This window comes from Chelon labrosus, assembly GCF_963514085.1.
Source record: "Chelon labrosus genome assembly, chromosome: 11".
Taxonomy (NCBI): domain Eukaryota; kingdom Metazoa; phylum Chordata; class Actinopteri; order Mugiliformes; family Mugilidae; genus Chelon; species Chelon labrosus.
The window spans coordinates 132,035-150,017 of record NC_140344.1 but is presented as its reverse complement, the minus strand read 5'-3'; the positions used below and the strand labels follow the sequence as shown (position 1 = coordinate 150,017).

General features: G+C 43.2%; 1 protein-coding gene across 1 annotated transcript; it reads left to right on the top strand.

Annotated features, from left to right (window-relative positions):
• Positions 1-504: 504 nt before the first annotated feature.
• LOC311495060 (uncharacterized protein) lies at positions 505-8,438 on the top strand. Its single transcript, XM_084554371.1, has 2 exons — positions 505-6,643; positions 6,751-8,438. The coding sequence occupies exon 1, from the start codon at positions 644-646 to the stop codon at positions 6,293-6,295; it is 5,652 nt and encodes a 1,883-aa protein (XP_084410497.1). The 5' UTR covers positions 505-643; the 3' UTR covers positions 6,296-6,643; positions 6,751-8,438.
• Positions 8,439-17,983: the final 9,545 nt, after the last annotated feature.

The following is a 17,983-nucleotide window of genomic DNA, read 5'->3' as shown; positions in this document are numbered from 1 at the left end:
TTATACAGACAAATACAGGGCCGATCCTGCTTTCCAGAGCAGGAAGAAAAAAATTTTTACAGAGAAATATAACATGGATCCTGCCTTTCAAACTAGGCAAAAAAAATATATTAAAGAAAAGTATAAGGCAGACCCTGCCTTTCAAACTAGGCAAAAAAAATATATTAAAGAAAAGTATAAGGCAGACCCTGCCTTTCAAACTAGGCAAAAAAAATATATTAAAGAAAAGTATAAGGCAGACCCTGCCTTTCAAACTAGGCAAAAAAAATATATTAAAGAAAAGTATAAGGCAGACCCTGCCTTTCAAACTAGGCAAAAAAAATATATTAAAGAAAAGTATAAGGCAGACCCTGCCTTTCAAACTAGGCAAAAAAATTATATTAAAGAAAAGTATAAGGAGGATCCTGCCTTTCAAACTAGGCAAAAAAAATATATTAAAGAAAAGTATAAGGCAGACCCTGCCTTTCAAACTAGGCAAAAAAAATATATTAAAGAAAAGTATAAGGCAGACCCTGCCTTTCAAACTAGGCAAAAAAATTATATTAAAGAAAAGTATAAGGAGGATCCTGCCTTTCAGAGTAGGCACAAAAATTACATTAAACAGAAATATAGGGCAGATCCTGATTTTTGTACCAAAAAGAAAATGTACATGTTAACTAGGTACAAATCTAATCTTAGACTTAGACAAAAGAAAAAAGAAAGTTTAAATAGAAGGTATCACAATGATCCTGAGTTTAGGTTACGCTGTATCCAACGCAGAGTAACTAAACTCGCAACAAATGCTACTTTTTGCATCTTTAACAAGATGCAAAACGCATTAAGGATCAAACAAAAATATAGAAGGATCGTGCCCTATAACCCCCCCCAACCGCAGCCGTTAATAAATCCTGTGATGGAAGCCGCCATCACAGTGTTTCGTGAAACTATTCGACACGGGCCGACGTATGTCTGCACCGTGTGTAACAGAGCAATGTTTCCTAATCAGGTCAGATTGTGCAAAAGAGAAAAATATAGACAAAAACCTGCAGTGGCAGCATCCTGTTTAACAGGAAACTATGTCCACTTTTGTGACAACGACTGCGCTGCACATTGCTCTGTTACACACGAGCGACTAAAAGAGTGGATCTGTCACACGTGTGACAGCCACTTGAAGAGAGGACGGATGCCACCGGTTGCGACGGCGAACAACTTAGAGTTGTCGCCCATCCCCCCAGAGTTAGCGAGGCTCAACGTGCTCGAGAGGCAGCTAATTGCTAAAATACTGCCTTTTGCTAAGGTTGTCGCTCTGCCGAAAGGACAACAAAAAGCAGTCCATGGAGCTGTTGTCTGTGTTCCATCAGAGGTGGAAGCAACAGTCAACAGTCTCCCAAGACCCAGATCTGAGTCACAACTACTTCAGGTTAAATTAAAGAGGCGCATTAACTACAAGGGCTACCAGCACTTTTATACTGTTAATATGAGAAATGTATTAGCTAGTCTCGCCACACTTAAAAGGATACATTCTGAGTATCAGGATGTATCCATAGACGATAGTGTTGTTTTTGATGAGTCAGTCGACGATGACGACTCACAACTCAATGTTGCTGATGCTGCTCAGTCAGAGCAGCATCAGGGAGACATTGAGGCAGACGTGGACCTCGAGGAGGTCTTTAATAGGAAAAACGACCCAGACCAACCACAAAGGCAGCAGCCAGACCCAGACATGGACAAAGACTTAGAGGAAGTTTTTTCTAGTCAGAACGACCCAGACTCTAGTAGAAGTCAGCAGCCTCAGGGAGCTGACGACGAACAGGAGGAGCTGAGGCCTGGCCTGACTCTGGACACGTGTATGCAGCCGCCTGACATTGCACAGGAGAGTCTTTCGTATGGTGATGGAATATTTAGCATTGCCCCCGCCCAGGGCAACAGACCAGTAGGCTTCTTCACCATACCAAAGCTTGAAGCCATGGCTTTCCCTGTGCAATTCCCGACAGGAGAGAACACACTGGATGAACCCAGAACCTTCTCCCTGTCACCTAGCATGTATTTTAACTGCAGGTTGTTTGCTGTCGATACACGTTTCGCTAGCGACCAAAGCTACCTTTTCTTTGCGCAGTTTGTCACAGAAACCCACCTGGCGACAAACAGCATGTCAATTCAGATGCGCAAAGGAAAGTCCAGAGCTAGAGACGGCCGTCGTATTAACAACCTCATGCTCCTGGACCAAGACGAGGTGCAGCGGCTCATTATGAGCCAAGATGCAACTCGCTTCATGCAGCCTCTCAGAGGCACTCCAGCCTATTGGACCAAGACTCTGAAAGACGTCCACGCCATGGTGCGACAAATAGGCAAACCCACATTTTTTGTCACGTTCTCGGCTGCTGAGATGAGATGGCCTGAGGTCATAGAGGTCATCAAAGCTCAGCAGGGAGAACACGGGGACTTTTCAGAGCTCGACTGGAAATCAAAGTGCGACATTCTGCGGAGCAATCCGGTCACAGTAATGCGCATGTTTGAAAAGAGAGTCGACGCTCTGATGACCAACCTTCTCCTCTCACCAGCGCAGCCCATTGGCGAGGTGGAGGATTATTTTTATAGGGTTGAGTTCCAGGCTAGAGGAAGTCCCCACATCCACATGCTAATTTGGATTAAAAATGCACCTAAATTTGAAGAAGAGTCCGACCAGAAGGTCGCGGCTTTCATAGATAGGTACATAACATGCAAGATGCCTGATCCTGAGACAGACCTGGAGCTCCACAGAATTGTCTCAGAGGTTCAGGTTCACAGCAGGAAACATTCCAAGTCCTGCAAAAAAGGCAACGTTGCCTGTAGGTTTGGCTTCCCGAAGCAGCCCATGGATGATACATTCATCACTAGACCCCCCATTAGTGCTGGCACCTCAAAACCTTTAGATCAAGACCAGAACCAAGATGAGGTCGCCAGAATACTGGAGCAGAAGCGGGCACTCGCTAAGAAGCGAAAGGAAGCCAAAGTCAAACTTCAGCAAGTTAGAGACTTGCTCTTGGATGCAAACGCTTCATTCAGTAGTTTGACAGACTTGCTCGACCAGTGCGGCTTGACGTACACGGAATACCGAGCCCTTGTCCACCGCCTGGCGAGCAGCCATGTCGTGATCCTGAAGCGGCATCCAAACGATTGCTGGGTTAACGCCTATAACCCAGACCTGCTCCGAGCCTGGAACGCCAACATGGACATTCAGTACGTTGTGGACGATTATAGCTGCATAATGTACATGATGTCCTACGTGTCCAAGCCGGAGCACGAGATGACGCAATTCCTTAAGAACGTCATCGGAAATGTTAAACAGTCCAATGTTAACGAGCGTGACGAAATGAAGCAGATCATGCAGGCCTATGCTAAACATAGGGAAGTCAGCGCTCAAGAGGCTGTTGCTCGCACCTGCAGCTTACGGCTGAAGAGGTGCTCCCGGACCGTGGTGTTCCTTCAGACCGACGAGGACGGTCTGAGGATGAGTCACCCTATCGGTAGACTCCAACAGATGGAACCGGGTTCAGAGGAGGTGTGGATGTCCGGCCTGCCAGAAAAATACGTCAACAGACCTCGCGGTGCTGAGTTTGCGCGTATGTGCATGGCCGAGTTTGCGTCAGAGTACAGGGTGCTGTACGGTGAGCAAACTAAAAGTAAAAGCGCCATCCCCCTCCTGAATGAAATGGGCTTTATTCAGAAAAGAACTGCTGGAAAGCCGGCAATTATCAGATTTCCTCGGTTCTCAGAGAAGAAAGCTCCTGAGAAGTTTTATAGACGACTGCTCAAACTTTATCTCCCACACCGATCTGATGACGACCTGAGAGATGAAGCTAACCCCACTTATGAGCAGTTTTATACGTGTGGCGAGATCCCGGGTATGAGTGTTAGAGATCTCGTAACCCGTAACAAAAAACGCTACGAAGGTCAGGGTAAAAGGATCGACGAAGCGTTAGAACAGTATCAGGTGCTGGGCCCTATAGTTAATGAGTGGAACTGTTTTGCGCCTGAAGTAGAAGCTGAACGGTTAGAGTGTCTTGCAGAGCGACAACCTGCCGAGCACGAAGACCCAGGAGAGGTCCCAGAGTTTCAGGTCACTAGAGATAGGGGGAGCTCCATGCCGAGGATAGAAGCGCCGCAGTTGAGTCCAGACTTTGTTAGAAAAATGTATCAAAGTCTGAACGAAACGCAGGCTTCTATCTTCTACAGCATTCGTCAGTGGTGCTTTGAGCTGGTGTGGGGCCGCGATGTAGAGCCGTTTTATTACTTTTTGACAGGGGGAGCTGGCTGTGGTAAATCGCACGTAATCAAGTGCGTTCACCAGGAGGCAACGAGGATTCTGCGTGAGCTCCCCAGATTCAGGGACCAAGCAGACATGACGCAGCCTGCAGTGCTGCTGACTGCCTTCACTGGCACAGCAGCCTTCAACATTTCAGGCGTCACGTTGCACTCACTGCTCAAACTGCCGAGGTCCTTGAAGGCACCGTATCAAGGTCTCGGCAACGCCCTGGATGAGGTCCGAGCGACACTTTCCAACGCGGAGATTCTCATCATCGATGAGGTCTCCATGGTTTCCAAGGAGCTGTTTGCTTACGTCAACTGGCGTTTTCAACAGATCCGAGGAAACAGGAAGCCGTTCGGGGGGATTTCTGTCCTCGCTGTTGGTGACTTTTACCAACTGCCGCCTTTAGGCAGAGCCAAGCCACTGTGTGTGTATGAGGAGACTGAGTTTGATCTCTGGAAGGATCACTTCAAGATGGTCATCCTTACAGAGATCATGCGACAGAAGGACGATCGAGCTTTTGCTGAACTCTTGAACCGCCTCAGAGTGAAGCAAAAGCTGGATCCTTTGAGTGATGAGGACAGAGAGTTGCTCACACAGGCAGTGGCTGACGTCAAAGATTGTCCAGTAGATAGGCTACACATTTTTGCTACCAACAAAGAAGTTGACCGTCACAACTCTGGTACTGTAGCCTCCCTCCACGACGACGCTATCGACATCGCAGCTCGGGATTATAGGAAAATGCCTACGACCGGCTGCATGACGATAGTGTCGAACGTTAACGGCACCAAGCGAGATTTGCCTGACAACATAGTGGCTGCTCCAGGAGTACGCGTTATGTTGACCAGGAATCTCGACGTGGAGGACGGAATTGTTAATGGAACATTCGGAACCATCTCGCACATTGTAATGACGGACAGCGAGCCAAAGTCTGTTAAGTTAATTGGACTCGAGCTGGACAATCCCACAGCAGGACAGAGATTCCGCAAAAAGATCTTGGGTCCCTCAGACAATCTGGCCTACATTGAAAGATCTGAGGAGAGCCTGAGTAACACAAAAGGGGTCATTCGGCGCCAGTTCCCCATGAAGTTGGCTTTTGCGTGTACGGCCCACAAAGTTCAAGGTATGACGATGGCGTCAGCGGTTGTGTGTCTGAAGCGCGTGTTTGAACCGGGCATGGCTTATGTAGCGCTCAGCCGCACAACTTCGCTGGGAGGTCTCACTATCTGTGACTTCGACGAGAAAAAGATATATGCTGACCCCGAAATCAAGACAGCTCTGGAAAGTATGCCTCAAGCCTCTTTCCAGAGCTGTCGACCATTGTTAGCATTTTATAGATTGATGGAACAAACTCCAAAGACCTTGACAATCATCCACCACAATACTCAGGGACTTCCGTCCCACATTTCAGACCTGAAGGCTCATCACGAACTGCAACTAGCAGACGTGCTGTGCCTCACAGAGACACATTTGTCAGGGTCCTCTGTATCCCCAATTTTCGACCTGGAGGGATACACCATGTTCACACGCAGTAGGTTGCTGTCTTACAACAGCTGTGTGGACATGGCTCGAAAAGATGGAGGTGGAGTTGCAGTGTACTGTAGAGGCAACGTGCAAGCAGAGCCTCGCAGGTACATGCACCAGGTCACTGATTTGGAGTTTGTTGTCATCAAAATTGAGGCTCCAGTCAAACTACTTTTAGCGACTGTTTACAAACCACCAAATTTCCGATGGTCTATGTTCTTACAAAACTTGAGAAACCTCTTAGACTCATTGGACGTGATAAATCACCAGCCCATCATTGTTTGTGGCGACTTTAATGAGGATCTCCTCAGTAAAGGCAAAAAAAGTATAAAAGACTTGTTTCAGGCCAGAGGTTACACTCAACTAATTAGTGAATCCACCACTGAGAAGAACACTCTGATTGATCACATTTATATTTCACATCCTGATAAATGTCTTCAATCAGGTGTTCTCCAAACTTATTACAGTTACCACAGTCCAGTCTATTGTATTTTGACTGACTAAGTCTCTCCAGCCAACACATGGTCCATAGAAAAGTAAGTGTGACTTTAATCATGATGTTGTAATGGCATGTGTTGGCTGGAAATAGTTGAATCATGTATTGATGTAGTGTTTTTTTATATTTATTAATGTAACAAAGGGGTCAGCATTATCTTATCAAGCCGTTCTCATCATCTATTGAGATGATGAGAACGGCTTTCAATGTATAATGTTAAATATTTTGTAATTAGCTTAGCTAATGTAATTATTTAAATTACATTAGCTAACCTAAATAATGTAAATCATGTATTGTAAATTAAATCATGTAAGTTACAGGTCGACAATCTACGTGTCAACCAGGTCCATCAAAAGGTGAGTATCTCTCTTTAAAATGATTAATCACATTGAATATTTGAACTAACCTCCCTTCTCTTCTCCTGTCTGTCTGTTCTGTCTTTACTGTCATTCATGTTCAACAGAAGGAGACATCAAGAGGACCACAGCTGATCTCTCTCCAGTAGAGACAGCAAACCAACACCAAAAAAAAGGGAAGTAATATTTCACATTTTTTGATCAAATGTTTTAACTAATGTTTTGAGCCTTTAACTTATGTCTGTTTTTGTTTAAATTGTGTGAACTAGATCTAGGAAGAAGACGCCCAGATGACAGCAACACAACAACAATAAGGGAAGTAATATTTCACATTTTTTGATCAAATGTTTTAACTTAATGTTTTGAACCTTTAACTTATGTCTGTTTTTGTTTAAATTGTGTGAACTAGATCTAGGAAAAAGACGTCCAGATGACAGCAACACAACAACAATAAGGGAAGTAATATTTCACATTTTTTGATCAAATGTTTTAACTTAATGTTTTGAACCTTTAACTTATGTCTGTTTTTGTTTAAATTGTGTGAACTAGATCTAGGAAGAAGACGTCCAGAAGACAGCAACACAACAACAATAAGGGAAGTAATATTTCATTAAGTTTGTGATCAAATGTCTCCATGATGATTTGAAACCTCTAACTTATTGATCTTTTAAATCCAGGATCAAGGACCCAAGATCCAGGAAGAAGACGTCCAGAGGACTTTTTTTTTTCCTTTGTATCTTTAGTTTCGTGATGGGTTCGGTGGCCGTGTTTTTACAACTTTGTTTCTTGTTAGATTAACGTTTTTTACCGACTCATCAGATGTTTTCGTGTTCCTTGATTGTTTTGTTGAAAAATAAACTTAATTTCTGTTGCAAACTGTCTGTTTATGGCTGTTTTATCACTTATCTTATAGTTTCAGCTTAGTTAAAGGTATATTATAGCATTTTAGCATCTTAGCATTAAAGCATCATTTAAACATCTTAGCATTGTAGCATCATAGCATTGTAGCGAATTGGCATTGTAGCATCTTAGCATCATAGCATTTTAGCATCATGAAAGCATGTTAGCATCATAGTATGGTAGCATGATAGCATTGTAGCAAATTGGCATTGTAGCATCATAGCATCATAGCATGGTAGCATCATTAAAGCATCTTAGCATCATAGCATGGTAGCATCATTAAAGCATCTTAGCATCATAGCATTGTAGCATCATTAAAGCATCTTAGCATCATAGCATGGTAGCATGGTAGCATGATAGCATTGTGGCAAATTGGCATTGTAGCATCTTAGCATCATAGCATTGTAGCATCATTAAAGCATCTTAGCATTGTAGTATCTTAGCATCATAGCATCTTAGTATAATTGCATTGTAGCATCTTAGCATCATAGCAACATAGTATCTTAGCTTTGTAGCATCTTAGTATCATAGCATCTTAGCATCTTAGCATCTTGGCATAGTAGCATCATCGTAGCATCGTAGCATCGTACTATCACAGCAATATAGCATGGTATCGCAGACTGCTGCGGCCACTGCATCACTCTCGCGATTTCCCGCAGGGGAATTGTCTAGTTATTATTATTATTAAACTTTTTCCTACGGCCGATTTTCGAAACCTTTCAACTCAAATACCGTTCGTCGCACACAGACACAAAATACGTCAAAACGTGCGTCTCGATCGGACTCGGTGTGCTTCTATACAGTTCTTTCAAACAAGATTTTTTCGCGACGTAGTCGCGAAAAAACTGCGACAAATTTCCCAATTGAAATGAATGGAGAAGCCCGAAAAAAAAAAAAATTCAACAGACATTTTCAACAATGAACTGCTCTGGCATACTTTAACCGAGAGACTTCATTTAAACTTTAAAACGTAGGTACTCTTGCCTTCTCTTCAGAGATTCACTTCACTTGTCGACAACTTTTACCGTTTTTAAACTATGAAGCCTCAGAGTTGTGTAGGTTTTTACTCAAATTTCAGGGTTTATAATGGGTGTGTATTGCGCGGAATGTTTGTGCTAGAGTGGATGACATCATCAGCTAGAGTGAGGAGGGGAGAAGAAAGTTAGTCAAAAAACTGCACAGAAACTGCTCCCGTGGCCACAAATTTCACACGACAGACATAATTTATACATAGAAACGTAGGAAAATGTGTCTTCTCACTCAAATTCGTCTGCTAAAGCTGTAAGTCTTATAGTTTTGGCGTCAGACACAAAGATGCGCCAGCAACACCCACCCACAGCTCCATAGACTGCCATGTTAAAAAGGCAGGGAAATTTCTGGAGGAAAGCAGACGTAACCTTTCTTTGAATCGCTTTGAATAGGTCACATTTCTTCATTTTACCTACAAATTACACATCTAGACGTTCAGGAAAGCCTCAAGATGCCCAAAGTTAAGTCGGTTCAATGATTGGAAATACGGTTTGGCCACAAGTCCTTCCTGTTCGAGGCGATTTTTCAGCATTTTCTCTCTCTTTCCCCGTCTTCCAACTGACATTCTAACAGGAGCAGTTGACCCTGGTAGCCATGACAACCAGACCCCAACCAGCTTACACACGTTCACACACGCAGCTGCTGGGGACGAGAGGCGGGAAAAGAGCTCTCAGTGGAAAACATGATCTGCCAAAACATTAAAACCCCCCAAACCATTACTGCAGTACTGTAGGGGGCCAGAACCTGACATTATGACCTTTTCCTTTATTTTAAACACAAATTATATCTGGCTGCTTTGCTGAAACTCCTGACACAACATCCCTGACCCGTTTCCTTCATCTTATTAGGTCAGTGAATAGCTAAACTGCTAACAGACGCTAACGACTAGCCGCCCAGTGATTTAGCCGACGACTAGCCTTCCAGCATAGCTCATGTATGTTAGCAAGCTAGCGGAGCTAACGGAGCTAGCTAGCCGCTAGCTTAACGCCGCGGACTCAACCGCGGAGTTAGCCTCGAGCTAACCGCTAACTAACCGCTAGCTAACCGGGATTTAACCGCGGACCCGCGGGAGTTAAACACGAATTAGCCGCGGCAGTTCGCCGTGAGCTAACGCGGAGGCTAGTGGGGTTAGCCGCCGGCTAATTCGCCGCCTTGCTAGCGGGTGCTTATCACAGTAATAATGTTGAAGTTTTACAATTTAAAGGGAAGATATTTTTAAATTAAACTGTGTCAAACTGAAAAATATATTATTCCACCACATAAAGTAGGAAACATTTATGACTTGCAACAACATTAATGACAGTATATATATATAATTGGAGTAATTTAATATAATATGATGTTTTTAATTAAATAAATAATGAGCTGTTGAACACTCATAAGAGTTATATTAAGTATGTTACATAACATTATTTGACATGTCTATTTGTCTGCGTATAGTTTTCCTCCAGCTGATCCAGACAGACTGCAGTGACGTCCAACATGAGACAAAGAGCTGGACTCGCAGGACAATTTGAAGGTCTTCACTTCATCGCTGATTCCTTGTTACAGCCTGGATGTGTTAAGTTTAATATTATTGTTTATCTAACTGTAAGACTGTGCCGTAAACTGTTAAACTATTGCTCAGGTAGGAGTGATGAGTTTTATTGTTAAAATTATTATGATTAACGATCAATTGTTACGATTTGCTCGTTCTTTGTCTGGGGATCCTAGTGAGATCCCTCCCACTCTCTTCCTTATTTGATGCTGGCTTTCAGGTGGAGCTGGGAGGGGTCTGCTGCCTGTACCTGCCCTTCAGTTTGTATAAGGGCGTAAAGGACGACCCTTCTCAGTGTCTCTCTCTCTCAGCCAGGCCTACTGCATCCTCCTCATCCTGTTTGGTTTGTTGTACCCTGCATGACATCAAACTCACACCCATCCAGTCAGAAGGAACCAGGCCTTAAATGACTATTTGAGTTGTGCTTTTTGTTATAGCTGCTGCTCATGGTAGTAAAGACGTGCTACTTAGTAAAGACATTCGCGACGTAAGTCGCGAATACTTTCATACCTGTCTTGACCTGACCATTACTTTTTGTAGTCAAACATGAAATTATTTGCAACGTTAGTCGCAAATATTTTCACCAGGATTATATTATGACTATATGAACAGGTGATCATTAAAGCATCATAGCATCTTAGTATAATTGCATTGTAGCATCTTAGCATCGTAGCAACATAGTATCTTAGCTTTGTAGCATCTTAGTATCATAGCATCTTAGTATCTTAGCATCATAGCATTGTAGTAGCATCTCGGCATAGTAGCATCATCATAGCATCGTAGCATCGTACTGTCGCAGCAATATAGCATGGTATCGCAGACTGCTGCGGCCACTGCATCACTCTCGCGATTTCCCGCAGGGGAATTGTCTAGTTATTATTAAACTTTTTCCTACGCATTTTCGAAACCTTTCAACTCAAATACCGTTCGTCGCACACAGGTCAAAATACATCAAAACGTGCGTCTCGATCGGACTCGGTGTGCTTCTATACAGTTCTTTCAAACAAGATTTTTTCGCGACGTAGTCGCGAAAAAACTGCGACAAATTTCCCAATTGAAATGAATGGAGAAGCCCGAAAAAAATAAAAATTCAACAGACATTTTCAACAATGAACTGCTCTGGCATACTTTAACCGAGAGACTTCATTTAAACTTTAAAACGTAGGTACTCTTGCCTTCTCTTCAGAGATTCACTTCACTTGTCGACAACTTTTACCGTTTTTAAACTATGAAGCCTCAGAGTTGTGTAGGTTTTTACTCAAATTTCAGGGTTTATAATGGGTGTGTATTGCGCGGAATGTTTGTGCTAGAGTGGATGACATCATCAGCTAGAGTGAGGAGGGGAGAAGAAAGTTAGTCAAAAAACTGCACAGAAACTGCTCCCGTGGCCACAAATTTCACACGACAGACATAATTTATACATAGAAACGTAGGAAAATGTGTCTTCTCACTCAAATTCGTCTGCTAAAGCTGTAAGTCTTATAGTTTTGGCGTCAGACACAAAGATGCGCCAGCAACACCCACCCACAGCTCCATAGACTGCCATGTTAAAAAGGCAGGGAAATTTCTGGAGGAAAGCAGACGTAACCTTTCTTTGAATCGCTTTAATAGGTCACATTTCTTCATTTTACCCACAAACTGCATATGTAGACGTTCAGGAAAGCCTCAAGATGCCCAAAGTTAAGTCGGTTCAATGATTGGAAATACGGTTTGGCCACAAGTCCTTCCTGTTCGAGGCGATTTTTCAGCATTTTCTCTCTCTCTCCCCGTCTTCCAACTGACATTCGAACAGGAGCAGTTGACCCTGGTAGCCATGACAACCAGACCCCAACCAGCTTACACACGTTCACACACGCAGCTGCTGGGGACGAGAGGCGGGAAAAGAGCTCTCAGTGGAAAACATGATCTGCCAAAACATTAAAACCCCCCAAACCATTACTGCAGTACTGTAGGGGGCCAGAACCTGACATTATGACCTTTTCCTTTATTTTAAACACAAATTATATCTGGCTGCTTTGCTGAAACTCCTGACACAACATCCCTGACCCGTTTCCTTCATCTTATTAGGTCAGTGAATAGCTAAACTGCTAACAGACGCTAACGACTAGCCGCCCAGTGATTTAGCCGACGACTAGCCTTCCAGCATAGCTCATGTATGTTAGCAAGCTAGCGGAGCTAACGGAGCTAGCTAGCCGCTAGCTTAACGCCGCGGACTCAACCGCGGAGTTAGCCTCGAGCTAACCGCTAACTAACCGCTAGCTAACCGGGATTTAACCGCGGACCCGCGGGAGTTAAACACGAATTAGCCGCGGCAGTTCGCCGTGAGCTAACGCGGAGGCTAGTGGGGTTAGCCGCCGGCTAATTCGCCGCCTTGCTAGCGGGTGCTTATCACAGTAATAATGTTGAAGTTTTACAATTTAAAGGGAAGATATTTTTAAATTAAACTGTGTCAAACTGAAAAATATATTATTCCACCACATAAAGTAGGAAACATTTATGGCTTGCAACAACATTAATGACAGTATATATATATAATTGGAGTAATTTAATATAATATGATGTTTTTAATTAAATAAATAATGAGCTGTTGAACACTCATAAGAGTTATATTCAGTATGTTGCATAACATTATTTGACATGTCTATTTGTCTGCCTATAGTTTTCCTCCAGCTGATCCAGACAGACTGCAGTGACGTCCAACATGAGACAAAGAGCTGGACTCGCAGGACAATTTGAAGGTCTTCACTTCATCGCTGATTCCTTGTTACAGCCTGGATGTGTTAAGTTTAATATTATTGTTTATCTAACTGTAAGACTGTGCCGTAAACTGTTAAACTATTGCTCAGGTAGGAGTAATGAGTTTTATTGTTAAAATTATTATGATTAACGATCAATTGTTACGATTTGCTCGTTCTTTGTCTGGGGATCCTAGTGAGATCCCTCCCACTCTCTTCCTTATTTGATGCTGGCTTTCAGGTGGAGCTGGGAGGGCTCTGCTGCCTGTACCTGCCCTTCAGTTTGTAGAAGGCGAAGCATAAAGGACGACCCTTCTCAGTGTCTCTCTCTCTCAGCCAGGCCTACTGCATCCTCCTCATCCTGTTTGGTTTGTTGTACCCTGCATGACATCAAACTCACACCCATCCAGTCAGAAGGAACCAGGCCTTAAATGACTATTTGAGTTGTGCTTTTTGTTATAGCTGCTGCTCATGGTAGTAAAGACATGCTACTTAGTAAAGACATTCGCGACGTAAGTCGCGAATACTTTCATACCTGTCTTGACCTGACCATTACTTTTTGTAGTCAAACACGAAATTATTTGCAACGTAAGTCGCAAATATTTTCACCAGGATTATATTATGACTATATGAACAGGTGATCATTAAAGCATCATAGCATCTTAGTATAATTGCATTGTAACATCTTAGCATCGTAGCAACATAGTATCTTAGCTTTGTAGCATCTTAGTATCATAGCATCTTAGTATCTTAGCATCATAGCATTGTAGTAGCATCTTGGCATAGTAGCATCATCGTAGCATCGTACTATCACAGCAATATAGCATGATATCGCAGACTGCTGCGGCCACTGCATCACTCTCGCGATTTCCCGCAGGGGAATTGTCTAGTTATTATTAAACTTTTTCCTACGGCCGATTTTCGAAACCTTTCAACTCAAATACCGTTCGTCGCACACAGACACAAAATACGTCAAAACGTGCGTCTCGATCGGACTCGGTGTGCTTCTATACAGTTCTTTCAAACAAGATTTTTTCGCGACTACGTCGCGAAAAAACTGCGACAAATTTCCCAATTGAAATGAATGGAGAAGCCCGAAAAAAAAAAAAATCCAACAGACATTTTCAACAATGAACTGCTCTGGCATACTTTAACCGAGAGACTTCATTTGAACTTTAAAACGTAGGTACTCTTGCCTTCTCTTCAGAGATTCACTTCACTTGTCGACAACTTTTACCGTTTTTAAACTATGAAGCCTCAGATTTGTGTAGGTTTTTACTCAAATTTCAGGGTTTATAATGGGTGTGTATTGCGCGGAATGTTTGTGCTAGAGTGGATGACATCATCAGCTAGAGTGAGGAGGGGAGAAGAAAGTTAGTCAAAAAACTGCACAGAAACTGCTCCCGTGGCCACAAATTTCACACGACAGACATAATTTATACATAGAAACGTAGGAAAATGTGTCTTCTCACTCAAATTCGTCTGCTAAAGCTGTAAGTCTTATAGTTTTGGCGTCAGACACAAAGATGCGCCAGCAACACCCACCCACAGCTCCATAGACTGCCATGTTAAAAAGGCAGGGAAATTTCTGGAGGAAAGCAGACGTAACCTTTCTTTGAATCGCTTAGAATAGGTCACATTTCTTCATTTTACCCACAAATTACACATCTAGACGTTCAGGAAAGCCTCAAGATGCCCAAAGTTAAGTCGGTTCAATGATTGGAAATACGGTTTGGCCACAAGTCCTTCCTGTTCGAGGCGATTTTTCAGCATTTTCTCTCTCTTTCCCCGTCTTCCAACTGACATTCGAACAGGAGCAGTTGACCCTGGTAGCCATGACAACCAGACCCCAACCAGCTTACACACGTTCACACACGCAGCTGCTGGGGACGAGAGGCGGGAAAAGAGCTCTCAGTGGAAAACATGATCTGCCAAAACATTAAAACCCCCCAAACCATTACTGCAGTACTGTAGGGGGCCAGAACCTGACATTATGACCTTTTCCTTTATTTTAAACACAAATTATATCTGGCTGCTTTGCTGAAACTCCTGACACAACATCCCTGACCCGTTTCCTTCATCTTATTAGGTCAGTGAATAGCTAAACTGCTAACAGACGCTAACGACTAGCCGCCCAGTGATTTAGCCGACGACTAGCCTTCCAGCATAGCTCATGTATGTTAGCAAGCTAGCGGAGCTAACGGAGCTAGCTAGCCGCTAGCTTAACGCCGCGGACTCAACCGCGGAGTTAGCCTCGAGCTAACCGCTAACTAACCGCTAGCTAACCGGGATTTAACCGCGGACCCGCGGGAGTTAAACACGAATTAGCCGCGGCAGTTCGCCGTGAGCTAACGCGGAGGCTAGTGGGGTTAGCCGCCGGCTAATTCGCCGCCTTGCTAGCGGGTGCTTATCACAGTAATAATGTTGAAGTTTTACAATTTAAAGGGAAGATATTTTTAAATTAAACTGTGTCAAACTGAAAAATATATTATTCCACCACATAAAGTAGGAAACATTTATGGCTTGCAACAACATTAATGACAGTATATATATATAATTGGAGTAATTTAATATAATATGATGTTTTTAATTAAATAAATAATGAGCTGTTGAACACTCATAAGAGTTATATTCAGTATGTTGCATAACATTATTTGACATGTCTATTTGTCTGCCTATAGTTTTCCTCCAGCTGATCCAGACAGACTGCAGTGACGTCCAACATGAGACAAAGAGCTGGACTCGCAGGACAATTTGAAGGTCTTCACTTCATCGCTGATTCCTTGTTACAGCCTGGATGTGTTAAGTTTAATATTATTGTTTATCTAACTGTAAGACTGTGCCGTAAACTGTTAAACTATTGCTCAGGTAGGAGTAATGAGTTTTATTGTTAAAATTATTATGATTAACGATCAATTGTTACGATTTGCTCGTTCTTTGTCTGGGGATCCTAGTGAGATCCCTCCCACTCTCTTCCTTATTTGATGCTGGCTTTCAGGTGGAGCTGGGAGGGCTCTGCTGCCTGTACCTGCCCTTCAGTTTGTAGAAGGCGAAGCATAAAGGACGACCCTTCTCAGTGTCTCTCTCTCTCAGCCAGGCCTACTGCATCCTCCTCATCCTGTTTGGTTTGTTGTACCCTGCATGACATCAAACTCACACCCATCCAGTCAGAAGGAACCAGGCCTTAAATGACTATTTGAGTTGTGCTTTTTGTTATAGCTGCTGCTCATGGTAGTAAAGACATGCTACTTAGTAAAGACATTCGCGACGTAAGTCGCGAATACTTTCATACCTGTCTTGACCTGACCATTACTTTTTGTAGTCAAACACGAAATTATTTGCAACGTAAGTCGCAAATATTTTCACCAGGATTATATTATGACTATATGAACAGGTGATCATTAAAGCATCATAGCATCTTAGTATAATTGCATTGTAACATCTTAGCATCGTAGCAACATAGTATCTTAGCTTTGTAGCATCTTAGTATCATAGCATCTTAGTATCTTAGCATCATAGCATTGTAGTAGCATCTTGGCATAGTAGCATCATCGTAGCATCGTACTATCACAGCAATATAGCATGATATCGCAGACTGCTGCGGCCACTGCATCACTCTCGCGATTTCCCGCAGGGGAATTGTCTAGTTATTATTAAACTTTTTCCTACGGCCGATTTTCGAAACCTTTCAACTCAAATACCGTTCGTCGCACACAGACACAAAATACGTCAAAACGTGCGTCTCGATCGGACTCGGTGTGCTTCTATACAGTTCTTTCAAACAAGATTTTTTCGCGACGTAGTCGCGAAAAAACTGCGACAAATTTCCCAATTGAAATGAATGGAGAAGCCCGAAAAAAAAAAAAATCCAACAGACATTTTCAACAATGAACTGCTCTGGCATACTTTAACCGAGAGACTTCATTTGAACTTTAAAACGTAGGTACTCTTGCCTTCTCTTCAGAGATTCACTTCACTTGTCGACAACTTTTACCGTTTTTAAACTATGAAGCCTCAGATTTGTGTAGGTTTTTACTCAAATTTCAGGGTTTATAATGGGTGTGTATTGCGCGGAATGTTTGTGCTAGAGTGGATGACATCATCAGCTAGAGTGAGGAGGGGAGAAGAAAGTTAGTCAAAAAACTGCACAGAAACTGCTCCCGTGGCCACAAATTTCACACGACAGACATAATTTATACATAGAAACGTAGGAAAATGTGTCTTCTCACTCAAATTCGTCTGCTAAAGCTGTAAGTCTTATAGTTTTGGCGTCAGACACAAAGATGCGCCAGCAACACCCACCCACAGCTCCATAGACTGCCATGTTAAAAAGGCAGGGAAATTTCTGGAGGAAAGCAGACGTAACCTTTCTTTGAATCGCTTAGAATAGGTCACATTTCTTCATTTTACCCACAAATTACACATCTAGACGTTCAGGAAAGCCTCAAGATGCCCAAAGTTAAGTCGGTTCAATGATTGGAAATACGGTTTGGCCACAAGTCCTTCCTGTTCGAGGCGATTTTTCAGCATTTTCTCTCTCTTTCCCCGTCTTCCAACTGACATTCGAACAGGAGCAGTTGACCCTGGTAGCCATGACAACCAGACCCCAACCAGCTTACACACGTTCACACACGCAGCTGCTGGGGACGAGAGGCGGGAAAAGAGCTCTCAGTGGAAAACATGATCTGCCAAAACATTAAAACCCCCCAAACCATCGCTGTCTCCCTTGGTGCTTTCACACAGCTGCTGGGCCTCTTAGCTATAGCTCTTCTCATTGACTGAATGACAATTTCTCAGTCATGTTTGACCTTTTCCTTTATTTTAAACACAAATTATATCTGGCTGCTTTGCTGAAACTCCTGACACAACATCCCTGACCCGTTTCCTTCATCTTATTAGGTCAGTGAATAGCTTAACTGCTAACACACGCTAACGACTAGCCGCCCAGTGATTTAGCCGACGACTAGCCTTCCAGCATAGCGCATGTATGTTAGCAAGCTAGCGGAGCTAACGGAGCTAGCTAGCCGCTACCTTAACGCCGCGGACTCAACCGTGGAGTTAGCCTCGAGCTAACCGCTAGCTAACCGCTAGCTAACCGGGATTTAACCGCGGACCCGCGGGAGTTAAACACGAATTAGC

Coding starts and splice junctions, on each gene's coding strand:
- LOC311495060 (XM_084554371.1), top strand. CDS start 644: ATGTACATGTTAACTAGGTACAAATCTAATCTTAGACTTAGACAAAAG.